This window comes from Ammospiza caudacuta, chromosome 13 (assembly GCF_027887145.1).
Source record: "Ammospiza caudacuta isolate bAmmCau1 chromosome 13, bAmmCau1.pri, whole genome shotgun sequence".
Taxonomy (NCBI): Eukaryota; Metazoa; Chordata; class Aves; order Passeriformes; family Passerellidae; genus Ammospiza; species Ammospiza caudacuta.
Genome location: NC_080605.1, coordinates 9,685,140 through 9,705,975, shown reverse-complemented (window position 1 = coordinate 9,705,975; position 20,836 = coordinate 9,685,140). Strand labels below are relative to the sequence as shown.

The window sequence follows — 20,836 nt, the reverse complement described above, 5'->3', positions numbered from 1 at the left end:
TTGGACACACAGACAAAGACTGTGATGTTGTCCAGGAGTGATAATGTCCTGTGGGGGTGGGTAGAGGAAGGGATGCTATGAAGAATATTTTTCTCCTTGGGTTTGTGTGTTTAAACATAAATCACCAAGAGCTCTCTCAAAAAGTACAATTGCTCTCACTCCTCCCTCATAGTGCAGCCACTGTGCTGTGGATGAGTGAGGCTGGGTGGTCAGAAAGTCAGAAAGTGTATTTATAGCCAGCATTTCCTGTTCTTGTCCAATATGCAAATGTTAGATTTAATTAAACCAGAAGTAATTTTTATTCAGAACTATCTGTGCCTCCAGAAACAGAATGACTTCAGGATTAAGCTCATGATAAAACATGAATGATTGAGAGATTATTGTATTGGGGGTTTATTTATTCTCTTTAGCAGTGAATCTTCTGTCAGACTGAGTATCTCAGCATTGTTTTCTGCTTCCCCTGCTCACTGGGATCCCTGGGCAGGAGCTGCTCCTGCAGAGGAGCTCAGTGTCCCCAGGTAGCAGAGACCAGCAGTGTGCTGTGGTGCAGTGGCACCTCCAGTGCCAACACCCTCTGCAAGCAGGAGGGCACCACCACCCCTGCCGAAGAGGTGCTTCCTCCTCCTCCTCACGAGTGCTTAGGAGGCTGAAATTGGCCTAATGAGGGTGGGCAAACAGGAACTGCCTCTGGGAAGCAGTGGGAGGATCCAGACTGATAAATGATTTCAACAGGATAAATACATCACTTTCTATCAGTCTCTCCTCATTTGGGAGCAAGTCCATCTCTTCTTCCCTTAGTTAAGCTCAATTAAGTAGAAAGACAAGATCCACCCTTTTCTTAAAAGTTGCAGAGTAAAAAATCAGGCTGATAGGTGAGCTCTTATTTTTCCTGTCTGCCCTGTGGGATATTTTCAGAAAATGTTCATAATATATGTTTAAGCTGCTTTCCAACTCTCTGATAAATGATTTTACTTTTTAAGCTCTCAAATTTTATTAAATTTGAAATTTTGTTCTCATTTCAGTCTATAGCAGTGCAAAAGACATTTTTGAAACCATACACTTTCTGGCATTTGAAATGCATTATTTCCAATCCCTATTAGGTTAAAAAGAAAATAATCTGACTTACATATGTGAGTCAGACTCCAAGATTTAGGAAAACATAGAATGGCAGGAGGCAATGGCATAAATTGTTGGAGACTAATTCCATGCTATGTATTTAATGTTAAATATTTTGTGAGGATGTGGATCCTATAGCTTGATCAAAGCTGTACATTATGCTCTGTGAATGAAGAGTTAATGTTAATAGCTGGGGTAAAACATGTTTCTAGCTTTGCTCTTTTTCAACAGTCAAGTGAAAATTCTCCTAATGTTTTATTACAGCAAGAGTTGTATGATATTTTTTCCTTCTTGTTAAATTTCTATGATGTTTCCACCCTCTCCCCCAGTGGCAATGTTGAATCTTGTTTTATAAGAGAAGGATCATTACATATAATCAAGTAATTTAAACAAACGATCTCTTAGCTCAAGGAGACACATACTGTAATATAAACTTGCTGAAATGAAAAGCTGCTGTTCCAAACCATCACACTGTATTTTTGAATTATTAGAAGTACTCTTATTTTAGTTTTGCAAACAGCCCTGGCTGCCAGAAGTTTGGGGTTTTCACTGATCCCATACCTGTTGGCTGGTGTTTTGATGACAGTACACCAGTGATGGAGGTATTAATCTGTCTTGTTCCCAGTGTAAAGGGTGTTAACTTGCTGCCTTTGAATAAGGTGGTACTACAGCCCCAGCTATTGCAGCACCCTGCTGCTAGTGACCCTTCAGAAGGTGCTGTTGCCTGCAAAGCCAGCTCTGGGTGGTGCTTTTCAGGTGCTACAGACACAGCAGGCCTGTGCAAGGTGCACTGCTGCTGGAACAAAAGGGCTTTTTGAAAGGTATCTCAAGTTATAGATTTGGAAATAGGAAGGTTGGTTTCTTCACATGTACCTGTTGTTTGAGAGAGAAAAAAACAGTGACAAAAATGTAGCCAACTTCAGCCATTCGTTCCTGCCCTTCCTCATGGTGGGACTGGTGGGACATCCAAAGTGTGGGGAAGGAAGGGTGAAGCTGGAAAGGGGATGCTGGGAGTGAGCTGATGTACTTCCTGCCAGCCCTGGAGTTGCTGTCCAAATTCTCCCCTCCCTCTTGGTCATTTCAGAGTGTGTCACATTTCTGAGGGTACCAGTGAGCAGTTGGGCTGTACATCATTACCCTGCTGCTGCTTTTAGGATCTCGTTACTTCCATGTAAATAAGTGATGAGGCTGGTTAGAAGAGAAGGCTTCACTCCTAATTCCACTGATGCCAATAGCCCCAGACCAGACTTTTTAAAGCCATCTCCAGGTTCAGCTCAGTTGGGGTAAGTGAGGTTTTTTTAGGTGATTCATTTGTGGTCTTGAACGTTTATCATATATGCATAAATATGGAAAAATATTTAATTTAATCAGAAGTGTACTAACTTATTTAGAATGCAAGTATGAGTGAATGTCTGCAGATGATTATTTTAAGACCAGAAGATTTTTTTTTCCTCAAGGTTTAAGGAATTAGAACAAGTGTTAGCTCTGTCAGATGTTCTGTACCCTGAAAAGATGAACAAAAATGTTGAGGTGCAGTTCATGGTTCAACAGAAGCAACTCGCATGTCCTATTTTTGAAAGTTGGTTAGTAATTCTCTCGCCAAAATACCAAACTCTGGCTTTTAAGTAGGATTTAAGGTGCTGTATAATGTTAAATACCTCAAGCTTTCTAGACTTTTATATGTTGGAGCTTCTGGTGAGCAGGCATGGAGAATGTGCTATTGCTCTGGACACTCAAAAACCAACATGCCCACCTTGGTGCCAGGCTGTCTGTTGAGGTGACCAGTGTGCAAGTGCAACGTTGCTCATACTTGAAGTAAAATGTTCCAAGTTTATCTGAAAAGCTGTGTAAGAACACACTCCATCCCCCTGAAGTTGAATCCAGGAGATATTTTGTTAGTCTGCAGGGAAATGCAGGCTGAGGTGTGCTCAGGGCTGCCCAGAGGCAGTGCAGGGAGTTAAGCTGTGGCAAAGAGCTCACCAGCAAGGTACCAGCACCATCCAGAGCACAAGGCAACCTCTGGCATGGGCAGGGGGGCTGATGCCAAAGGACTGCCATGGGAAGAGCTGGAAGTCAGGGGCATGGCCAAGCCTCACAGAACTTGCAATGACTGTTGCATGCGTTTAGAAGAAACTTTTTGTCTGTTGCTTCCTAGACAGTGACAAAACCTTACCTTGACAAAAAATGAGTTCACATTTTTCGACAGATTGCTTGCATGATGGAGGAGGATGGAGGTCTGGGCCTTTATAGATGACAGGGCTGGCTTTCTGATCAATATGAAGTTTTATATCCACTCGAGTGGCGCTCACCCTAAGAGCCATCCCTGAAGGCACCAGCACAAGGGGAGCTTTCCCAGCACGTGCCGTGCCCGGAACTCGCGCACCACGAAGGGACGGCGGCGCTCGATCCCTCTCTGCCACGGAGCTCTTTAGGCAGCTCGTTTGTCACAGTGCCTCAGAGTGCTTTCTGCATGGCCAGAGCAGGGCTGCACCATGAAACATGAGCAAGCATGGGCCAAGTATGAACACAGCTTGCATTTACTGTACAACTTCCATAAGATTCTACCAGGAAATAAAAAAATAAAACCCAGCAAAATCTCATTAAGAGGGGAAAATGGAAGTGCAGGTAGGAAATACATTCAGCTGTCATAAAAATTTGTAGAGGAACTCTGCTTCGCTGACCCTTTGGCTATGGATGAATTTTGCCTGGAAAAAACAACATTAGTACAGCTAAATGGCCTTGTTTGTTTTGACTGTTAATTAATTATCTCAGTCTTTTTCATAGCACTTAGGTTGGAAGGAAGTTCTTTGTTTTAAAAGGTAGGTGTTTTTGTGCTGGTATTTTTTCTATTTCAGTTTGGCATTTATTGAGGGAAGTAGGGCTATTTTCATTCTTCTTTCAAGCGCCATTCATTTAGTCCACTGAAATTTAAATACAAAACTTTATGCAAGTTGTATTTCTTAAGTAAACTTCTATCAACATACAGGCTTGAGCCATGTGTGGAAATCCCCACACCCTGTGTCTGAGGCTTAGCAGCACTTGTAGGAGACAGGACTTAGGGTCTTGGCAGTCTTCCTCGAGACAGAAGACCAGAAATCAAAACAAGCAAAGAAATACGACAAGGAAATGTTGCAGAACACAAAGCCCTGACAGGAACACTTGTAGTAGAGGAGCAGACACAATAATAGTTTGCCTCCAAGAAAAGATGTTTCGACTTAATGTTATTCCTCATGGTCTCTGCCTGTAGGAGGATTTTAGCAGCTCTGGAGGCAGTGGCTGAAGGGGCTGTGGCCATATGAAGGGGGATGAGGTGTTTGCTTGTGGCCTCTTTTTTTCCTGCAGATGCATTGGGAATCTCTGTCCCAAGCATCGCCTTTATTCTTAAAATGGGCTTTTCCTTTCTATGTCACAGCTGCACATTTTGCTGTTTTGTTCCCTCCTGGGTCCCCCAAAGTTGTAGAAATTAGTACTAGTGAGAGTACCCCAAAGTACTCACTTTGACACCTGCCTTGCATTTCTGTGTGGTGGCATTGACACAAGCACGTGGGCAGGGGACATTGGCAGAATGGACATGACCATGCAGCGAGAGCAGCTAAACCCCCTCCAGGGCTGGCTGGAAAACTCTGTGGGCTCCAGGAGGAGAGGTTTGCTCAGGCTTGGGTTTAGTTTTGCTTTGGTTGCATCATGCCTGAATATTCACTCTTGGTGGAGAGCAAGATAAGTACGTGTCCCTTCAGCATTTTATGAAACAAAGTAATGCAGATATCTATAAGTGAGACATGACATGAAGCGTACAGATAGTAAGTTTGGAATAGTTCTGGGAGTTAAGAATTTACATGTCTTTATTAATTATTAGATGTTATTAGTGAGTGACTAAGGAACTGGGAAGCTCTAAGCGTTCTTTTGAAGTAGTGTACCCAAATTAGGCTAAATAAATAAATAAATCTAAAAATGTTGGGGAATGTCTGCTCTAATGAATTTTCTAAATACACAAATCACACTTATTAAATCAGTGGATCTTTTAACTGTAAAAATATTATTACTGTTACACTAGGGAAATCCATTCAGAATTATAAAATATTTGGAAACTCTTTCTATGTTTCATTTCAGTGGAAGGGTTGTACATTTAATAGGAATAAAAAGAAAAAAGTATTCTTTGGGATAAAGTTTTAAAAGCCAGCTTTCCCCCTTTCTTTGTGTGTGTGCCAATTTCCAATAAGAACTGTGTTCTTCTTTTAGTGTTGTTTAAAATAAACTACACATATAACAAGATGTTGAAATTTCTTTATGGTATGTTAGCACTAAGGACAGGTTGTTAAGGGGTTATAAAAAATACTAGTTTCCACTTTATGGTGGTTGTGTTGGTTTTTTGCAAATTAAATTTAATGCTACAAAGGGCTGTATGTCATATATGCAACTTTCTCTCCCTCATTGTAATTTCTATCACCTTAATGCAGCCAACAAAGCCTGTCTTTCTAGTAGAGGAATCTCAGCTGGAGAATTCCCCTCAACCTGTGTAATAAAATTCTGCAGTAGAAAAGTGTGGGGCATCCACTCACGTGAATCAAAAGGAGGAGGCAGGATTCTCCATGTATTAGCTTTGCTCCTGCTTTTATTTATCCTTTTATTTATATTTCACTTTCCATTTTATACCATTTGTGTTTTCCTTCATTGAAACATTTTTAAGCTCACGTACAAATAAGACTTTACTGTTAGTGTTTAAGAGGCAGTACAGAAGAATATATTGTTTTATTATTAAAATACAATTTATGAACCAGAAATGATCATAGATGCAAATTTATACTTTGCACATTTTTTTCCTTAATAAGAATATGTATATTTTCATCTGGGGAGAAAGCAGCATTAAAATGAGCGAGCTTGGGGAGCAGTGCCACACACACAAGCGCGCACACACACACACACACACACACACTTGCATACACAAAAGAGCCACAGCCAGGGATTGCTGGGGAAAGCAGCTCCTACCAGGGCCTGGTGAAACCCAGCTCTCTCCAGGAACGCTGGAGCTGGGCTGGCCTGAGCCCCTGGGCTGGCCTGGGACAGCAGCAGAGTGGGAGCACTGACAGCCTGGGGTGCTCAGCGCATTGGCCTCTGAGGAGGGGAGGAGGGGAAATAATGCCACTCACCAGACGGGTTTTTTCAAGCCCTCCTAGCTCTAATTAAAATGGCTGGTCAGGAAAAGCCTCCTCTCTTTTCCCTTTTCTGTGCTACCTACACTGCAAACATAGTTGCCTAGTGAAACAACTTCCAAGTTTGAAGGATTTGCAGTAAAAATTGGTGTATTTTTTTAGGCTGAGGTGTGGAAATCTGGTCAAAGACTTCTTTTCAGCTGTGATTAATAGCCCTGGGTGCTGAATGGGGTATTTGTGGAGGGGAGTGTGATGCTAAACAAAGTGTTTGGTGCAGCAGCTCCTGCTGGAGCTCTCTGCAGCTGGGGTGAGGGCTTTAGGCATAATGTACTAAAACCTGCCTTGAAGAATTATGAAGTAAGAGACTAAAACTTGTGTAAGACTAGAGTTGGTTGTGTGCTTTACAATTTCATCAGTGTCCCTCAAGGTGGTTGCTTGCTGTTTAAGTAATTTTCTGTTCTTTTTATCATATTTGCAAATGTGAATTTTTCATCAGTATTAAACTCTTTACCTCAAACCTGCATCTGAAAATTGGGGTTCCCTGCATCTGGAACTGCTCAGATCCTGTGAAATAGGAGATGTTGCATTGGCTTCTATTGGGTCTGGATGAAATCAACAGTGGAAAAATAGCTGTGAAGTAGAACTTGATTTATGGTGATGAGATGAGCTGGAGAGCTGACATCAGCTCCTTGTCAAAGGGAAAGGAAAACTCTCCTTGCTGTCCATGGCAGTAGGGTCTGAAGGGATGTGGCTCTTGGTCCAGCCACAGCAGGTGGGACAGTGTTGTTTTTGTGAGTTTTTTACTACAGACCTGCAGGAGGTTGGATGGGTTTGACTGAGCAGAATGCAGAAGGGTGATCCCCATTAGCAGCAATGGGGAGCAGCAGTTTGAGGCAGGTTGTTCTCAGTCTGCTGGTGTACCTAAATCTCCATGTGCTTCACCAGAACTAGAGGTGGTGTAAGGAGTTGTGGTCCCACTGCTCATCTGCAGATCCTAGTTATCCACTTCCATTCTTTCTGGGTTTGGTTCCTGTTTCTATACATGTAGATTATTTTAGAACATTCCCTTTTCTTTGTGTCATTAGCCTGTGTTAGTGTTAATCTTTCAGCATTCTTATTGGATGTCTGAATACAGGGCCAGCACAGGTAAATTTATTAGGTGTCCTGCTAATAGAGAAACTTTCTAACCCTCGTGTAAAAATAGTGCTCTTCCCTGTCTTTCCCTTGCCTTTTTTTTTCCATTTCTTTTTTCTTTCCCAGAGAAACAAAGTTTTGCAATAAATCTGACTTGGTGACGCCCTGCATTCTCTGTGCAAAGCCTAGTGTTTAAATTTCATGATGTTTTGACTTGATTTTGAAACTTCATTTCTTTGCAGCCCTTTTGTTATGCTCAGGAAACAGGCAAGGCCTTTCTGGCATCCCTTTGGCCCGTGCCATCCCCTCCATCTGAACTCTCCCATGTGCACCTTGTCTCTGCCAGCTGCAAGTCTCAGGTCTGCTGACTTCCAACACAGCCCCATGTGTTTGCTAACATTGTTTTGGGTGGTACCTGAGATTTGTGTATCTTCACTCAGTATCTGTGCTCAGAAGTGCATAGGGGGGAGTAGAGCCTTCACAGTGCAACTTCTAAACCTGAAGTTTGGAGGAAGGTGTAAGATATTGCAATTATTTGAGTAACACCTTTGTCATTGCACTTGCTGACCCACCTCTGGTCTGTTGCTTGCATCATCACCATCATCTTGTCTTTGGGTAAGCTCAGTCTGCTCTTGGCATTTCTAGCAGATCAAAGGATCGCTTCACAACTTGCAAATTTGACTCATGGTTTTGAAGCCCTGGCCATGAGTTGTAGAGGTGTTAATCTTCCTTTTCTCTACTTTCCTTGCTTTGGTTTGGTAGGGTTTCAACATGTAAACATTTCTGCCACCCAGTTGTATTACAAATGGAACAAGAATATTTTAACCCTTGGTTTCTGAAGCAAAATCTGTGATTTTATGAGCAATGTGGAGATTGCTGGATTCACCTGTTTTGTTTCACTTGAGCTTTAAAGTGCCTGCTTACTCACAGTAGATCTATTTTTGAAAGAAGGTGCAGACACTATGGTGACAGTCGCCTTAGAAATGGATGTACCAATGCAGAGAGGAGGGTGCCCACAGGCAGCCAGTGCTTTGTTTCCCTGTCCACAGGACCTGGCCACCCTGTGCCCCATCTCCTCGTGTATCTCCACCTCTCCAGCCCTGCCTGTGTGTGGTGTGGGGCTCAGCCCAGCTGGGGCAGGTGAAGGCAGGGGCTCTGGGTGCTCCCATCCATTTCCAGGGGAGCTCATGGCAGGTGATGGGTCTGGGGCTGCAGGATGTCAGGGGGGTGTCTGTGCCAGGCAGCAAAGGGCCATCAGCAGGATGGGTTCCTTGAGCTGGGTAGGGTGCACTCCACCAGTCTCATGGCCAGGAACTCCAGGCAGAAACAGAAGAAGAAACCTCTAAATTCCTGAACATTTCATAGGTTTAATTGCAGTACATAGTATTTAAAGGAAAAAAAATCCACCCTGTCCTTTGGGGGTTAACATTTGATGGCAAGCTATAAGAACCATGAGAGTATTGATCCCAAATGTGTTATGGGGTGTGTGTAGGCCCAGTTTTAAAAACTGCAGGTTTAATGTATTGCATGTATAAGATGTTGATCCTGACTGCAATGTGAAACACTGACTGCATTTTATTACACCTAACCCTCGTATTTATTTACATAATAGATTTGGATGGGAAATATCTGTCTCCAGTGAAGTATGTGAATTAGAAACACAAAAAACTAAATATGAGCTCTGGGAATAAATACACCCTGGCTTGTGAGTCAGGTGTGCAGTCTGTGGGAAGGGCTGTGATTAGCCATTATGTATGTCCTACAGTCTTTCTTGTCTCAGTGAGATGAGATTTTTATTTACAAGGCTCCCTTTCTCTGGCTGCAGTTCCATTAAGTTTTGCTGGAGCGTTGGAAGAGGCAGGCCCGTTAGCTGCACACAGATTTACTGTGCGAGTTTAAGCTAATGGATACTTATCAGGCAGGCTGTATTTGGTGATCGTCCATCATTTGCTCATTAAACAGTGTATCTAAGTGATTCTCATTTCCTCCCTGCCATGTCTGGAAAGGAGGAAACTAGACACATTACGATGGAATATTAATGTCCTGGAGGATTTAGCCACCCATAATTAGATCTCCTTTGCATAAACCTGCTAGTGCTACCTTATTTTGTTGTTTGTCTTGTTCTCCTTAATCACCTTCACATCTTTTTCTGTTCCTAACGATCTTTTTTCAGTTTTCCTTTGTAATTCTGTCCCATTTGTCTTATCCTTCTTCCTTTTTTTCCCTTTTTTTTTCCTTTCTTTTTTTTTTCTTTTCCTTGACCTAGTGAGCACAGCAGTCTGGGTTTCCCCACTCCTCCCTCCTTCACACAAAAAGGCTGACTTTGCCAGCAAAACCCACAGTCTCTGCCAAGCCCTATTACTGACTTTGGAGAAAAGCAGCTAGAGAACTTGTGCAAATTTAGGCTCTGAACTAGCTAAATAAGCCATGTCAGTAAACCCTCTTGTCTTATTCCCTGGCCTGCTGGCTCATGAAAGGACTAATACATAACGGTCCTATTTAAGGTGGAAAAAACCCTTGTTGGCCAAGGGCCACCAATGGCTGGATCAGCTGCTCACTCAGGAGAGAATGGGGAGGTGGCTCCGGAGCTGGGAGCGATTGTGCCAAGGACCATGCCTGGTTCCCATGGGGGATCCAGCCTAGGGCATGGGCAAGGAATGCAGCATCGCCTCTCTGGGGATGCCCTGGTGTCCCAGTGCTCCTTCTCACCAGCCAACAGAGCTAAGCATTACTAAAGCTGAAGGGGAATGATCACACAAACAAAATGCCTTGTGAACATGGGGAGACCTGAGAGGAATTCTCTGGGGAGGTTGAATTTCCAAGGGGACTGAATTGGCTCAAGTGGCTGGTATAAAGCACTGCCAGCAGCTTCTGCCAGGTACCTTTTTCTCCCCTGAATGTTGGTACGGAGGCATCGGGGAATTTCCCTTTCCTTTCTAGCTGCAAGGTACTGTAAATGCGTCGGGATACACTCACAGGCATCTATTCTCAGCTGACTGGCAAAGCCCCTCGAAACTGCTATTTTCCTGCTGATTGTGAAGGTTTCTCTGTGCACAGTGGCGGGAGAAAGCCCCAGCTGCTGACAAAGAGGGGCAGCCTGGCTCCTGGAGGAGGCGATGCCTGGCTCGGGGCCGGCTCTGCGCCCTGCAGCGCTCCCGGGCAGCGGCTGCAGCTCTGCCGCAGCGGCGCTGCATTAATAACAAATGGGGCTGCTCCTTATGCCGCTGCTTCCCCCCTGCTGCAGGGTTTTGTGTTTTGCAGACTCTCGTCTCACCGATATTATGGGGAATCTTCTCAGGGAGCATCTAAGGAGGAGAGGGGGAAAGCCTTACAGCAAACTGGGAGGTGATGTGAGCAGGAGGGGTTGGCTGGCTTCTGCTCAGAGTAGCCATTTCCGAACCCTTACCGCTGCTAGTTGTGGTGGCAGTTCCCGGGGATGTGCAGGGTTGACCCTCTCTGGGCAGCAGTGGAGCGCAGAGGTGTTCTCCTCTTTCAGTCTGAGGTATCAGCCTGCCTGCACCTCTCCGAAGATGGGCTCTAGATACACATGGAAAACACCAGGCTATTTAAAGTGTAAAGGTTATTAACACCCTTTGTGCTCCTGCCATGCCAAGCAGCTGGAAAGTGACTGCTTTACAATCCCCAATCCACAAAGTTTTGAGCATCCTCAGCTTCCTTTGACTCTGTGGAAATGGGAGCTGCTCTGCATTTTGCAGGATTTAGAGCACTGTGTCAAATCCCAGGCTGCCAGTGCTGTGGGATGACTTGCAGCGCATGAATGGTGGTCGGAGGGGGCTATTCTGTGTCCTGTGCTGATTTGGGAGCATGAAATTGCATGTGATGGGAGGGATGGAGCAAAGACTGGGTGGGACAGCACAGAGTAGTGTGTCTGAAAGTGGCAAAGGAGCCGCCTGAAGATTAGAGAAGATCACGGAGCTCCTGCATGTGAGTGCTGATAGCTAGGGCAGGAAAAGATGTGATTAATGTGTTACTGCCTTACAATGCGGCTTGGTGCTGGAGTATTTCTCTAGAGGGAAGGCTGTGAGTCCTGACACGTACATTACAGCTAATACACAGGCATCAGTGAGACTTCCCTGGCTTCAGCTGAGAGTTCTGTCACCAACAGTATCTAACAAAATCCTCCAAACTAAAAAAGGGGCACCAGCATTTTGTGCATTCAAGGTGTTTTGTACCTGGTGTTTTCTGAGGTTGCTGGCAGATGAGGGAATGGCCCTGATCCTGAATGCAGTGCTTGGTAACAGCCTTGTTCCAGGAAAGTTCCCCCCCTCCGCTGTGGGACATGCTTCTAACCCATTAGATTGCTCAGTAGTTCCTCATGCTCTCACGTTCCCGACGTTTTCCTTAGTGAACTGGGGTGTTTTCGTATTATGGGAAGTGTTAAACTGGCCCTTGTGGTCCTTGAGGCCTGTGTAATAGGATAAGGGAGCATACACATGCCACCTGAATTACTGAAGGGCTGTTGCTCACTTGTAAAGCTTGATTGCATCTAGAAATCAACATTTGGTGCAGAAGCATCTTACTTTGATAAGGTTAACTTCTTTCCTGGGAGTGATAAAGTGTTAAATAAGCACTGTGACTGTGAATGGAGTTCAGGTAATGGTAGCCCCATAAATAGATGTTCTCACTCTTAGGGGAATGGATGCTGAATCCTTTCAGAAGTTTCTCTGAGCACAAAGAACTGAAATCTTTGAGCCTGCAGCACTTGTGACCTAGCAATTAAATAAGCATCCTTGGAGAACATCTGAGAGGAGCGGGCAAAATGCAAATATTTGGCATTGCAGGAGTGCTGTATTGTGATGTTGCCATTGCCTACACTTCTCTCTATGTCAGCTGTGTGCTTGTTCTGGCTCTTGCATTTGGGCCCCACAGTCAGCTGGAGCAGAACACAGGTCTTGTCCAGGTATGGCAGCAGGGAGGCTCCTGTGCTGGGGCAGAACAGGGAGGGGAGGCAGATGTGTCCTTCTGCTGCCAGCAATGACATCCCTGTGCCAGGCCTCAGGTAGGCACAGGGTTAACTCCACAAACTTAACCATCTTTCGAGCTGACTAACAATAAGAATTTCTATGCTGCCAGACCAAGGCTATTTTCAAGTCGAACCCAGCCTTCCTCAAGGTATGAAATGGCTCAAAAATTTCAGGAGATGCTGAGCCTTCACCCTCTGTCGCCAGGATTCTTGAATAGTAGTGAGAATTTGTACAAGATCTCCAGTAGCTTTGGAAAATCAGGGTTCTCAATGTTGAATGGTGCTGCTGTTCCTTGTGGTTTTCTCAAGCTGCAGAGTGTTTCATGCATGTGGGTGGCTCCTGCCCATGCTAAACATCAACCCTGTGGACTTGGGTGTCCACACATTCAGAGTGATTTACTAGAACAGATAGAAGTGTCTAGTCCTTGACTTGGGTAGCTATGAGTATGTCTAGCATGTCTCTGAAAATGTATTTTCCTGCTAATGAAAGGGGAATTATTCTTACTCTGCAGTATATTTTGAGAGTGATTGTGTTGAATGCTTTGTACATATTCCCTAGCTTTGTTTTTTACCCCAAGTTAAAATTCACTGTGTCATCTACCCAGTGAATATTGATACACATAGTCACCTGAGCAAACCTAGATTTCAAGGAATGATGACAAAAGTATTAAAAAACTGAAAATTCAGCTTAAGTGAATAATTCTCTGGCTAATATTATGGACTAGGAGTGTTTTTGACTTCCTTCTCAGTAGTGAAACATGGAAATCCCTTCACAGCCATAGTGACCAAATCTCTTCTGGGTCCACTCTGCCCTGCCAGGGAGGGCTTGGCAAGTCCTAAGGCAGTCCCCAAGGGGCCTGTCCCCACGTGGGGTCTGTGGGACTCCTGTGCCCTCTGTGAACAGCATCATGTCCCCAGATCTCCAACCAGCCTGGGAAGTCTCTCCCTGCTTCCCTATGGCTCCAGCAACAGACATGTGCATCTGAGAGCAAATTTCAGCAGCAAATGCTTGGCTGTGGAGGTTGACTTTAGGAAGAAAACATTTTATTTCCTCCTGACTTCCATGGCTTCTGCTCACTGCTGAGGTTGAGGAAAAGCCAGCAGTGACACCACTTCAAATACTGGCTCCTTAAATAACCATTTATATCCAGAAGATTAGGCAGCCACAGAGGAACCTTGCAGCTTTTGGTTTTAAGCCCATTATGGAGGGGGAGCAGAAGCACACAGAGTTTAGTGTCTCCCTACAATTACGCTTGCTGTCTGTGACAAAGCCTGATCACCTTCTTTTGCTTCAGCTTCACAGACACCATTTCCCAGCAAACCTTTGGGGCTTCTTAATGGGTGTATAGACACAGTCCTTTGGTCTTTCTTTCCTGGATGTGGCTGCTTTTGCTCCTTGTTTCTCTCTGCCCACTGCCTAGCCGGATGGATGGATGGGCAGGTGAGGATCAAGGAGTGAGTTGATACTGTAATCCCTCTTGGAATAGACTTGGCTGTTTCTTTTTCTTGTAGTTTAGCATCTGAAAGATGATGTTTGCTTAAAAGAATGAAAGGAAAAATGGAAAAGCAAAGGGGAAGGTGGTGGTGGTGGTGTGAACAGCAGCTGCAGGGCGATGTGTCTGTGCCTAAGCTCAGGAGGCTCCATCCCACTGGCCTCTTCCTTCCATGGATGTGCAGCACTGTCAGCTCTGTGGTGGGCCTGTGCAAATTGAGGGGGAGAACCTGAAACCCTGGCTGTGATAATATAAAGTGAATTTCAATGCCATTGCCTCCACGTGAATGTTCTCTGTCCCCTTTTCAGTCATTAGGGAGTAAAGCAAATTAATGCCAACAGAGGCTGATTCAAACCTTTGCCCTCATTTAAGGAATTCCAAAAAGCGTGGTTTTGTTACGTGCTGGAGCCAACTGCCCTAGAGCAGCTCAAGGACTGGAGCAGTCTTTGGTGTTTAACCAACATGAAAGTCAGTTTTGCTAAAATTGTCAATGACCAGTACAGATCCATATACTATTCCTTGACTAGGACCAAATGTATCTCTTTTATGTATTTTTAGCAGACTGGGTTTTTTTTAAATCTTTTTCCAAGACAAAATGTAAAGAAATAAAAAGCCTCAGCATAAAAGTAGTAATATGAAAAAACACTCTCCAAGCAAAGCAACCAAAAAGCAGTCAAGGATAAAATAAAATTAAAACATTCCTCTTGTCTGTTTTGAGTAAGGTACATGAATTTCCAACTTGGCTTATTTAGTTTTGGAGCAAAAACCCTCCCAGGTGTATATAGATTTTGATGTTAAAATAAGACATGCATTTGTGTAAGACTGAAATGGTATTTCAGATAACTGCATCCAGAGTTTTTCTATTAAGAGATGGGTCAAAATGGGAACAAGATGGTGGCTTAGAGAGCACAAAATGGTAGGTGAGCCCTCAGGAGGGAGCACATGGCAGCCAAGCTGGCTCTGCCACCGCCAGGGAATAGGACCAATAATGGCTTCAATAAGCTTCTAGCTTTGCCTCTTGTTTTTCCTCTGTCATTCTGGAATTTAATATTATGTGACATGGCCTTTATGCTAACATAGACTCTGAAAAAAGTAGAGCCAAGGCTCAAGTATGATTTCTCCAAAGAAATGGTTGAATTGCATGCTCCTCCATTAATAAACACACAGATTTATAAAACCAGAGTGGTGCCCTTCTGTGGAGCACACATTTTTCTATGGTTTGGACAGAAAATTGCATTTGTCAAGGCACTGCCTATGTAAATTATATTCTCTGTTCCTAATGCCATATGATGTTACCACTAACATCAACTTAATGCCAGAATTCTGCACTGGATTGGGGGGAAGAATGTAAGGAAAGCATAAAATCAAAACTGTTGTGATGCAAATGTCAGTGTAAATATTCACTGCAGCAGGTTGGCCTGAGCTTACAGGGCTGGTCAACAGGGGTTGGGTTGTGCTTCTGGCTTTGCAATATGGTTTGGTTTCAGGTTGCAGAATTCTAGAGAATGTGCATTTGAATTCAGCATAACTTAGTTGAAAGGGTAAGCAATTGTTCAGTAAATAATATTAATCAGAAAATAAAGGCATATAATTTAAATTTGTTTGTTGTCAGGGTGACAGAGTAGGCAGGTGATGATGATAAACTTTTGCAATTCAAAAGAAGAATTTCTGCAGTTGCTGCTTTCAAATGCCCAGTCTGTCATTAGTATAACCAGCACTGATTTTAGTAACAGCAGAATCAGGCACTTTTTTGCCTGGCTTGATGTTGGCTGTTCTCTTAGTTATTTTTAAGAATGTAAGAATCAAGTGGCATTTTTATAATTGTTAACAGGCAGAAGGTTTTAGCTATGTCACTTGCAAGTGCTGAGCACTGGCTCTGACAGCCTTCACAGCATCTTAAAAGCAGTTATTTGTGACTGCCATATCACAGAACATGGTTATACATCAAAATAGTGTTTTCTAATTCTGAAAAGTCCCTGAAGATACCACTGGGTTCTGAATATGGCAGATGTGTTAGTATGTTAGGATGACATAAGTCAGGCAATTTTTCCTTCACAGGACAGTTCTTTACTATGATCTGTTGAAACATCCATTTCAAAAACAACCTCTATATTTACAGTAGCAATTTTGCACATGCAAGCTGGGAATATACAACATTTCAAATATGAATTCTTACCAGGTAGTGGTGTTTAGATGTCTATTAAAATTTTCACATGAACTTAGTGCTACCCGTTCAGGAAGAAACTGCAAACACAAATCCCATATTTAGGTTAAAAAGTAGGAAAAACCTCTTTACTAAATTTCCACCTTATGAATTATTTTATGGAAAGCAGTAAGTTCTTTTTCAGCAGTGGAGAAGTCTGTTTTAATACTTAATGTCATAGTAGACCTAGTTTTCTGATGACTTTGCTTTCCAGTTGGTTTGCTTTAGTAATCACAACTTATTTTTGTTCTTTTTCAGTTGAAGAGGGTGAATCTTCAGATTTTGCTTTGACCTGGGACTCGTCAGTGACTCAATCAGGTAAATATTTTAGGTTCTTCTGATTGCAAAAACTGCCAGAAAGCTGCCAGGCTTTTTACAGGAACTGTATTTTGTATGTCACATTCCTGTCTCAAATCCAAGACTACCCACTGCAACACAATTTTTATATCAGTTCCATATGGTCAATAAAATCTATTACACACAGAGACTAATATACTCTTATCCTCCAGAGAGCCATTCTTTCTTCTTGTGGGCACACTGAAACGGGTTGTGATTTCTCCAGTATAACCACTTTGAAGTTTTCTGCAATGGGCACTGTTACACATTCATTCCAATCTAATTACAAAAAAGCTGCTTTAATAGGAATTTTAAGCCTCGGTCTCAACTGGAATGTGTGTATTTCTCCTCTCTGAGGAAATTGGAAAGTACTGTCAGGGCTGGAGAATAAAAGTGGTACATCTCCATGGTAGAAAGATTTAAAATTTGAACAAGCTTTTGGTGTGCTTGACAGTGATAAACACGTGTCTGAAGCTCGTTCATCCCTGTTAGGTCAATAAACTGAATAAAAAGAGGCTCAAGAAATTGAACAGGATAAATCAAGTTTGTCTGTGTAATGTGTATTGATAACACAAGCATGAGGGTAAATGTCAGATTAGTTTGTGGCTAGTTTAAAATAACTAGCCACATCTCAGTCTGTGTTCCATGTAAAGATATTTTGCTGTCTGTTTTTAACATTGATGCGATGTTCAGAATATTTCTGATTTTGAAGCCAGTCAGTTTCTGTGCTCTCTCCCCACTGGACTGTGCAATAGTATTCTCTTAAAAGCTCACCAATGATATGGAAACAGCTGAGAAACTGAGCAGTAATATGAAAACCAACAGTGGTGTTGCATTTCTGGTTAGATGGGTTTTTTAAGAGTCAGGGGGAGCCTGGCTCCCAGGGAGCACTTTCCTACCACAGTGAGCATCTCTCTGGTCTCGAAGGCACAAGCTGCCTTTGCGTGGCACTTTGTGGCCTTTCACACTGTACCCACTGCACTCTCAGATGCCTCTTCTGGGACACTGGGTGCATCTTCTCTGGGCCCTCTGGCTGCTTGGAGGGGTTTGTTTTCACTAGTCTTTGATAGCAAATATTGCTGCTGCTGCTGCAAACCCCCAGCTGTGATGTGGAAGGCCCCTTTGTGCCTGGAGCTAACGGTGCATGAAAAGAGCGCTCGCCAGCTCTCTTGCTTGACCTTCATCTCAAGCAGCACTGCAGTGGAGTTACCGGTGTTATCTATCACAAGTCTGCAAGTGTATTACGTTCAAAATAGCCTATGGTTCAAAACAATGACCAAAAAAATTTCTGTGCACAGCAGAGTTAATTTGGGGTTGGTATTGGTGACTATGCCTTAAGTAAAAGACAGACTGTGAAAGGCTTTTACCAAGTTAGTTGAGTCTCCATTTTTCTTCATTTATTCCCACAATTACCGCTCTCATTCAAGAAATCGGATGTGGGAGAAATGTATTGTATGCGTGATTTATGGCAGCTTTAGGAAAATGTGTGTTAATTGGGGGGGTTTTCTTCTTAACACATTTAGTAGCTACAGATGCCAATCTTGTATGTGTATAAAGATGTGATACCGTATCCTGTCAAGTTGGGATGCAATACATAGCGCAAAAGTTGCAGGTTGGAATATGATTGAGGAACTATACAGAAGAAGCTTAAAAATCCCCAGTTTGTGGTGGTGTGGCTGTGTGGAGTCACTGGCTCTTGTGTGGTGTGGCTCCACAGCTATATTCAGTAACTGAAACCAGTCCCTCAGTCCCAGTGTGCAAGACTTTCATTATGTTCTTTTATGATCTTCCTGTTTGCATTAGCTTCAGTAGTGTGATGTTGAAGTTCAATAAAGGGTGAAAAAACACGCTTCAATTTCTTGTTTCATGTCCCTTCCTTCCCTGGCCCAAAATGACAAAATTGCCTCCCCTTCCTTAACTCCCCTGAAAGGAAAAAAAACCCCAAAGGCCAAACCTGGGACTTGTTAACTCTGAAACATTTGCCAGATGTTTCAAATTAACATATTTCTTTCCCTCTTTCTCCTGTATGTGTTTGTACATCTCTGTGTGTGTGCAAACACATACAAAATGACTTCTGAAAAATTCTGTTGGCACTCTGCACAGCTGCTGTGGGCTGGGGAGTCATGGTCCCAGGTTTGGGGTAGTCTGTAGGAACAGCAAGAGCTGTTACAGGTAGAATGTGAACTTTAAGCTTTTTAAAAATATAGAAATATATTTTTCTACTAGTGAAATAACTATATAGGTGCATCTGTGGGGGAAAAGGGAGCTTTTGCTGCTATATTTTATTTAGTTCATCTAACCAGTAGAAGCTATTCTGAAAATTCTTTTTTGTGACATGAGTTGAGTCTGCAGTCATGTGTCTTGTCTAGGTGGCTCTGATGATCATCTGTCCTTGGTGTGCCAAACATGGGGCTCCAAGCTTGGTGTCTCCTGGGGGAGCATCTCTGCTCCTGACACGTACTGAGGGTGCACAGCCTGCACGTCCCTGACCATGCCACGGCACTGGGCAAGGGCTGCTCATGGGAGCTGCTGAGTGCGGCCCATGGAAACTTGGCTGTGAACACCATGACAAAAGAAATCCTGTGTTCAGATGGGTCTGTTTGGTGCTGGCTTGGTACAGGACCATCCTTTTTCCTCTGGCAGAGTCTGTTCACAAGTTCCTGCCTGCTCTGGCACAACTGCTCGTTCCTGGTAAAATCTGCCAAGGCAAAATGCTTTGCAAGATTCCAGCCCATGCTGTAGTTGCACTGAGGAATTTATTCCAGTACTTCAAATACAGCTAGAAATAGCTTAAATTATTATTTTTTTTAATAACAACAACTTAAAGGCTGTGCATAGTAACCTAGAGAATCAAAACAACATAGGGCAGAGGCTGCCCTTGCACCAGGGTGAGTAATCTGAGTGTCCACCAGTACTGTTTAACAATGGGCATATAGCAAATTTCCTTCCTCTTCAGGTTTTGTAAACATCTTTTCCTTAATGTAAAAGAAGAAAAAAACCCTTTTCCTTTCCTCCCTTAATCCAAGGATTTAGTTTGTTTTTGAGTAGCTGGTCTGGCATGTTTTGCTGCCCAAGAAGCAGAGATGTTTTCTGTTCCAGAGGAACAGAGTAGCTGACTACTTCTTCCCCCTGCTTTCCCCCCCACCACTGTTAACACACGTGCAGCCCTTGCAGCCTGTCTGTCCTTCTCCAAAAGTGTCACTGGGTTTGGACTGGGCAGGGCTGCTGAGGGCCAGGCAAGTGCCCACCTCTGCTCTGCGAAAGGGGTTCTGGCTTCTTCGAGGCCAAGACAAAAATAAGGTTCAATACTCACAAAACAAAGGTCTGGTCAGACAATGCTGCATTTCTGTTGTAATACATCACCAGGGTATTATCTTGAGGAGCAACAAGGGACATTTTTAAAGAAGTAAAAAGTCTTACTAAATATATAGAGAATTTAAGGCATTTTAAAGACCTATGAAAGCATTTTATATGGGAGTTGCTGGGGAGTTTCTCATTAGCCTGACTGTGAGGCCCCAGGGAATCTTGGCTGAATTGTCTGGGGCAAACAGAGCAGATTCTGTCTTCTCCTCAGGAGCCTGCAGACCTAAAAGCCTAATTTTTTTTGTGTCTGCTTTTGAGGTAGTTGAAGGTATCTTGTTTTTCTCTGCAGCTACATGTTACAGTACTGATCAAGAAAGAGTTTTGGAAATAGGGAACAGTGGACCATGTCCTGAGTGCTGGGGGCAAATGGCCCTGGGTATGTCTCTGTGCACGAGTGTTTGCAGAGCGTGGGGGTTCTTTGCAACGTTTGCAACAGGAAAGGCCTCTCAGTGCCCAACCATCCATTAGCGCATAACATTAGTGTAATTCAATTATAACATTCCAGAAATCATAAAAATAAATTACAGGTTGGTTTTCCCTGCTTTCCCCATTAGCTCCAAATTTCCTGTCCCTGCCACCGAACTCGCAGCAGCAGCTGGGCACACGTGTGAGGGACATGTTAACACAGCACAGCATGGGGAAAAAACCAAAACACAATATTTTAGGACACAGATATTTGATGTTTTTCTGTTAAGATTTCTCCCCCGTGCTTTTTTTATGCAGTACACCGTTTTAGATTTTTAATTGCATTCTGTAATTTCTTTTAAAGTTTCTCTTCTTTCAGGGGAAAGAAAAGGGGAAGCAGCAGCTTTTCAGAAATGAACCACAAAATAAAGGAAAACCATCCTGTGGTCACTCATTTTCCTCTCTTATGCTTTGCATGGCATCTCCCAGCTATGTAAATCAAAATTTGCACTTGGTATCTCTAGAGGAGCAACATCTTGACACAATTTGGAGACTTTCTTTTTCTGCAGGGCTACCAGTGCCCATGCTGGGGTGTTTTTAATGCTGTCTCTGCTGCTAGGGGCCTGCATTGCCTGTTCCCTCCTGGCTGTTC

The 20,836-nt window shown here is 43.4% G+C and overlaps 1 protein-coding gene across 2 annotated transcripts in view; it reads left to right on the top strand.

Annotated features, from left to right (window-relative positions):
• The window catches only part of ZNF423 (zinc finger protein 423), a 225,833-nt gene that overhangs the window by 23,372 nt on the left and 181,625 nt on the right, over positions 1–20,836 (top strand). For both annotated transcript variants that reach the window (XM_058813410.1, XM_058813409.1), the window contains exon 2: positions 16,339–16,398. In XM_058813410.1, the coding sequence (XP_058669393.1) occupies positions 16,339–16,398 (60 nt within the window). The remainder of the gene's footprint in view (positions 1–16,338; positions 16,399–20,836) is intronic.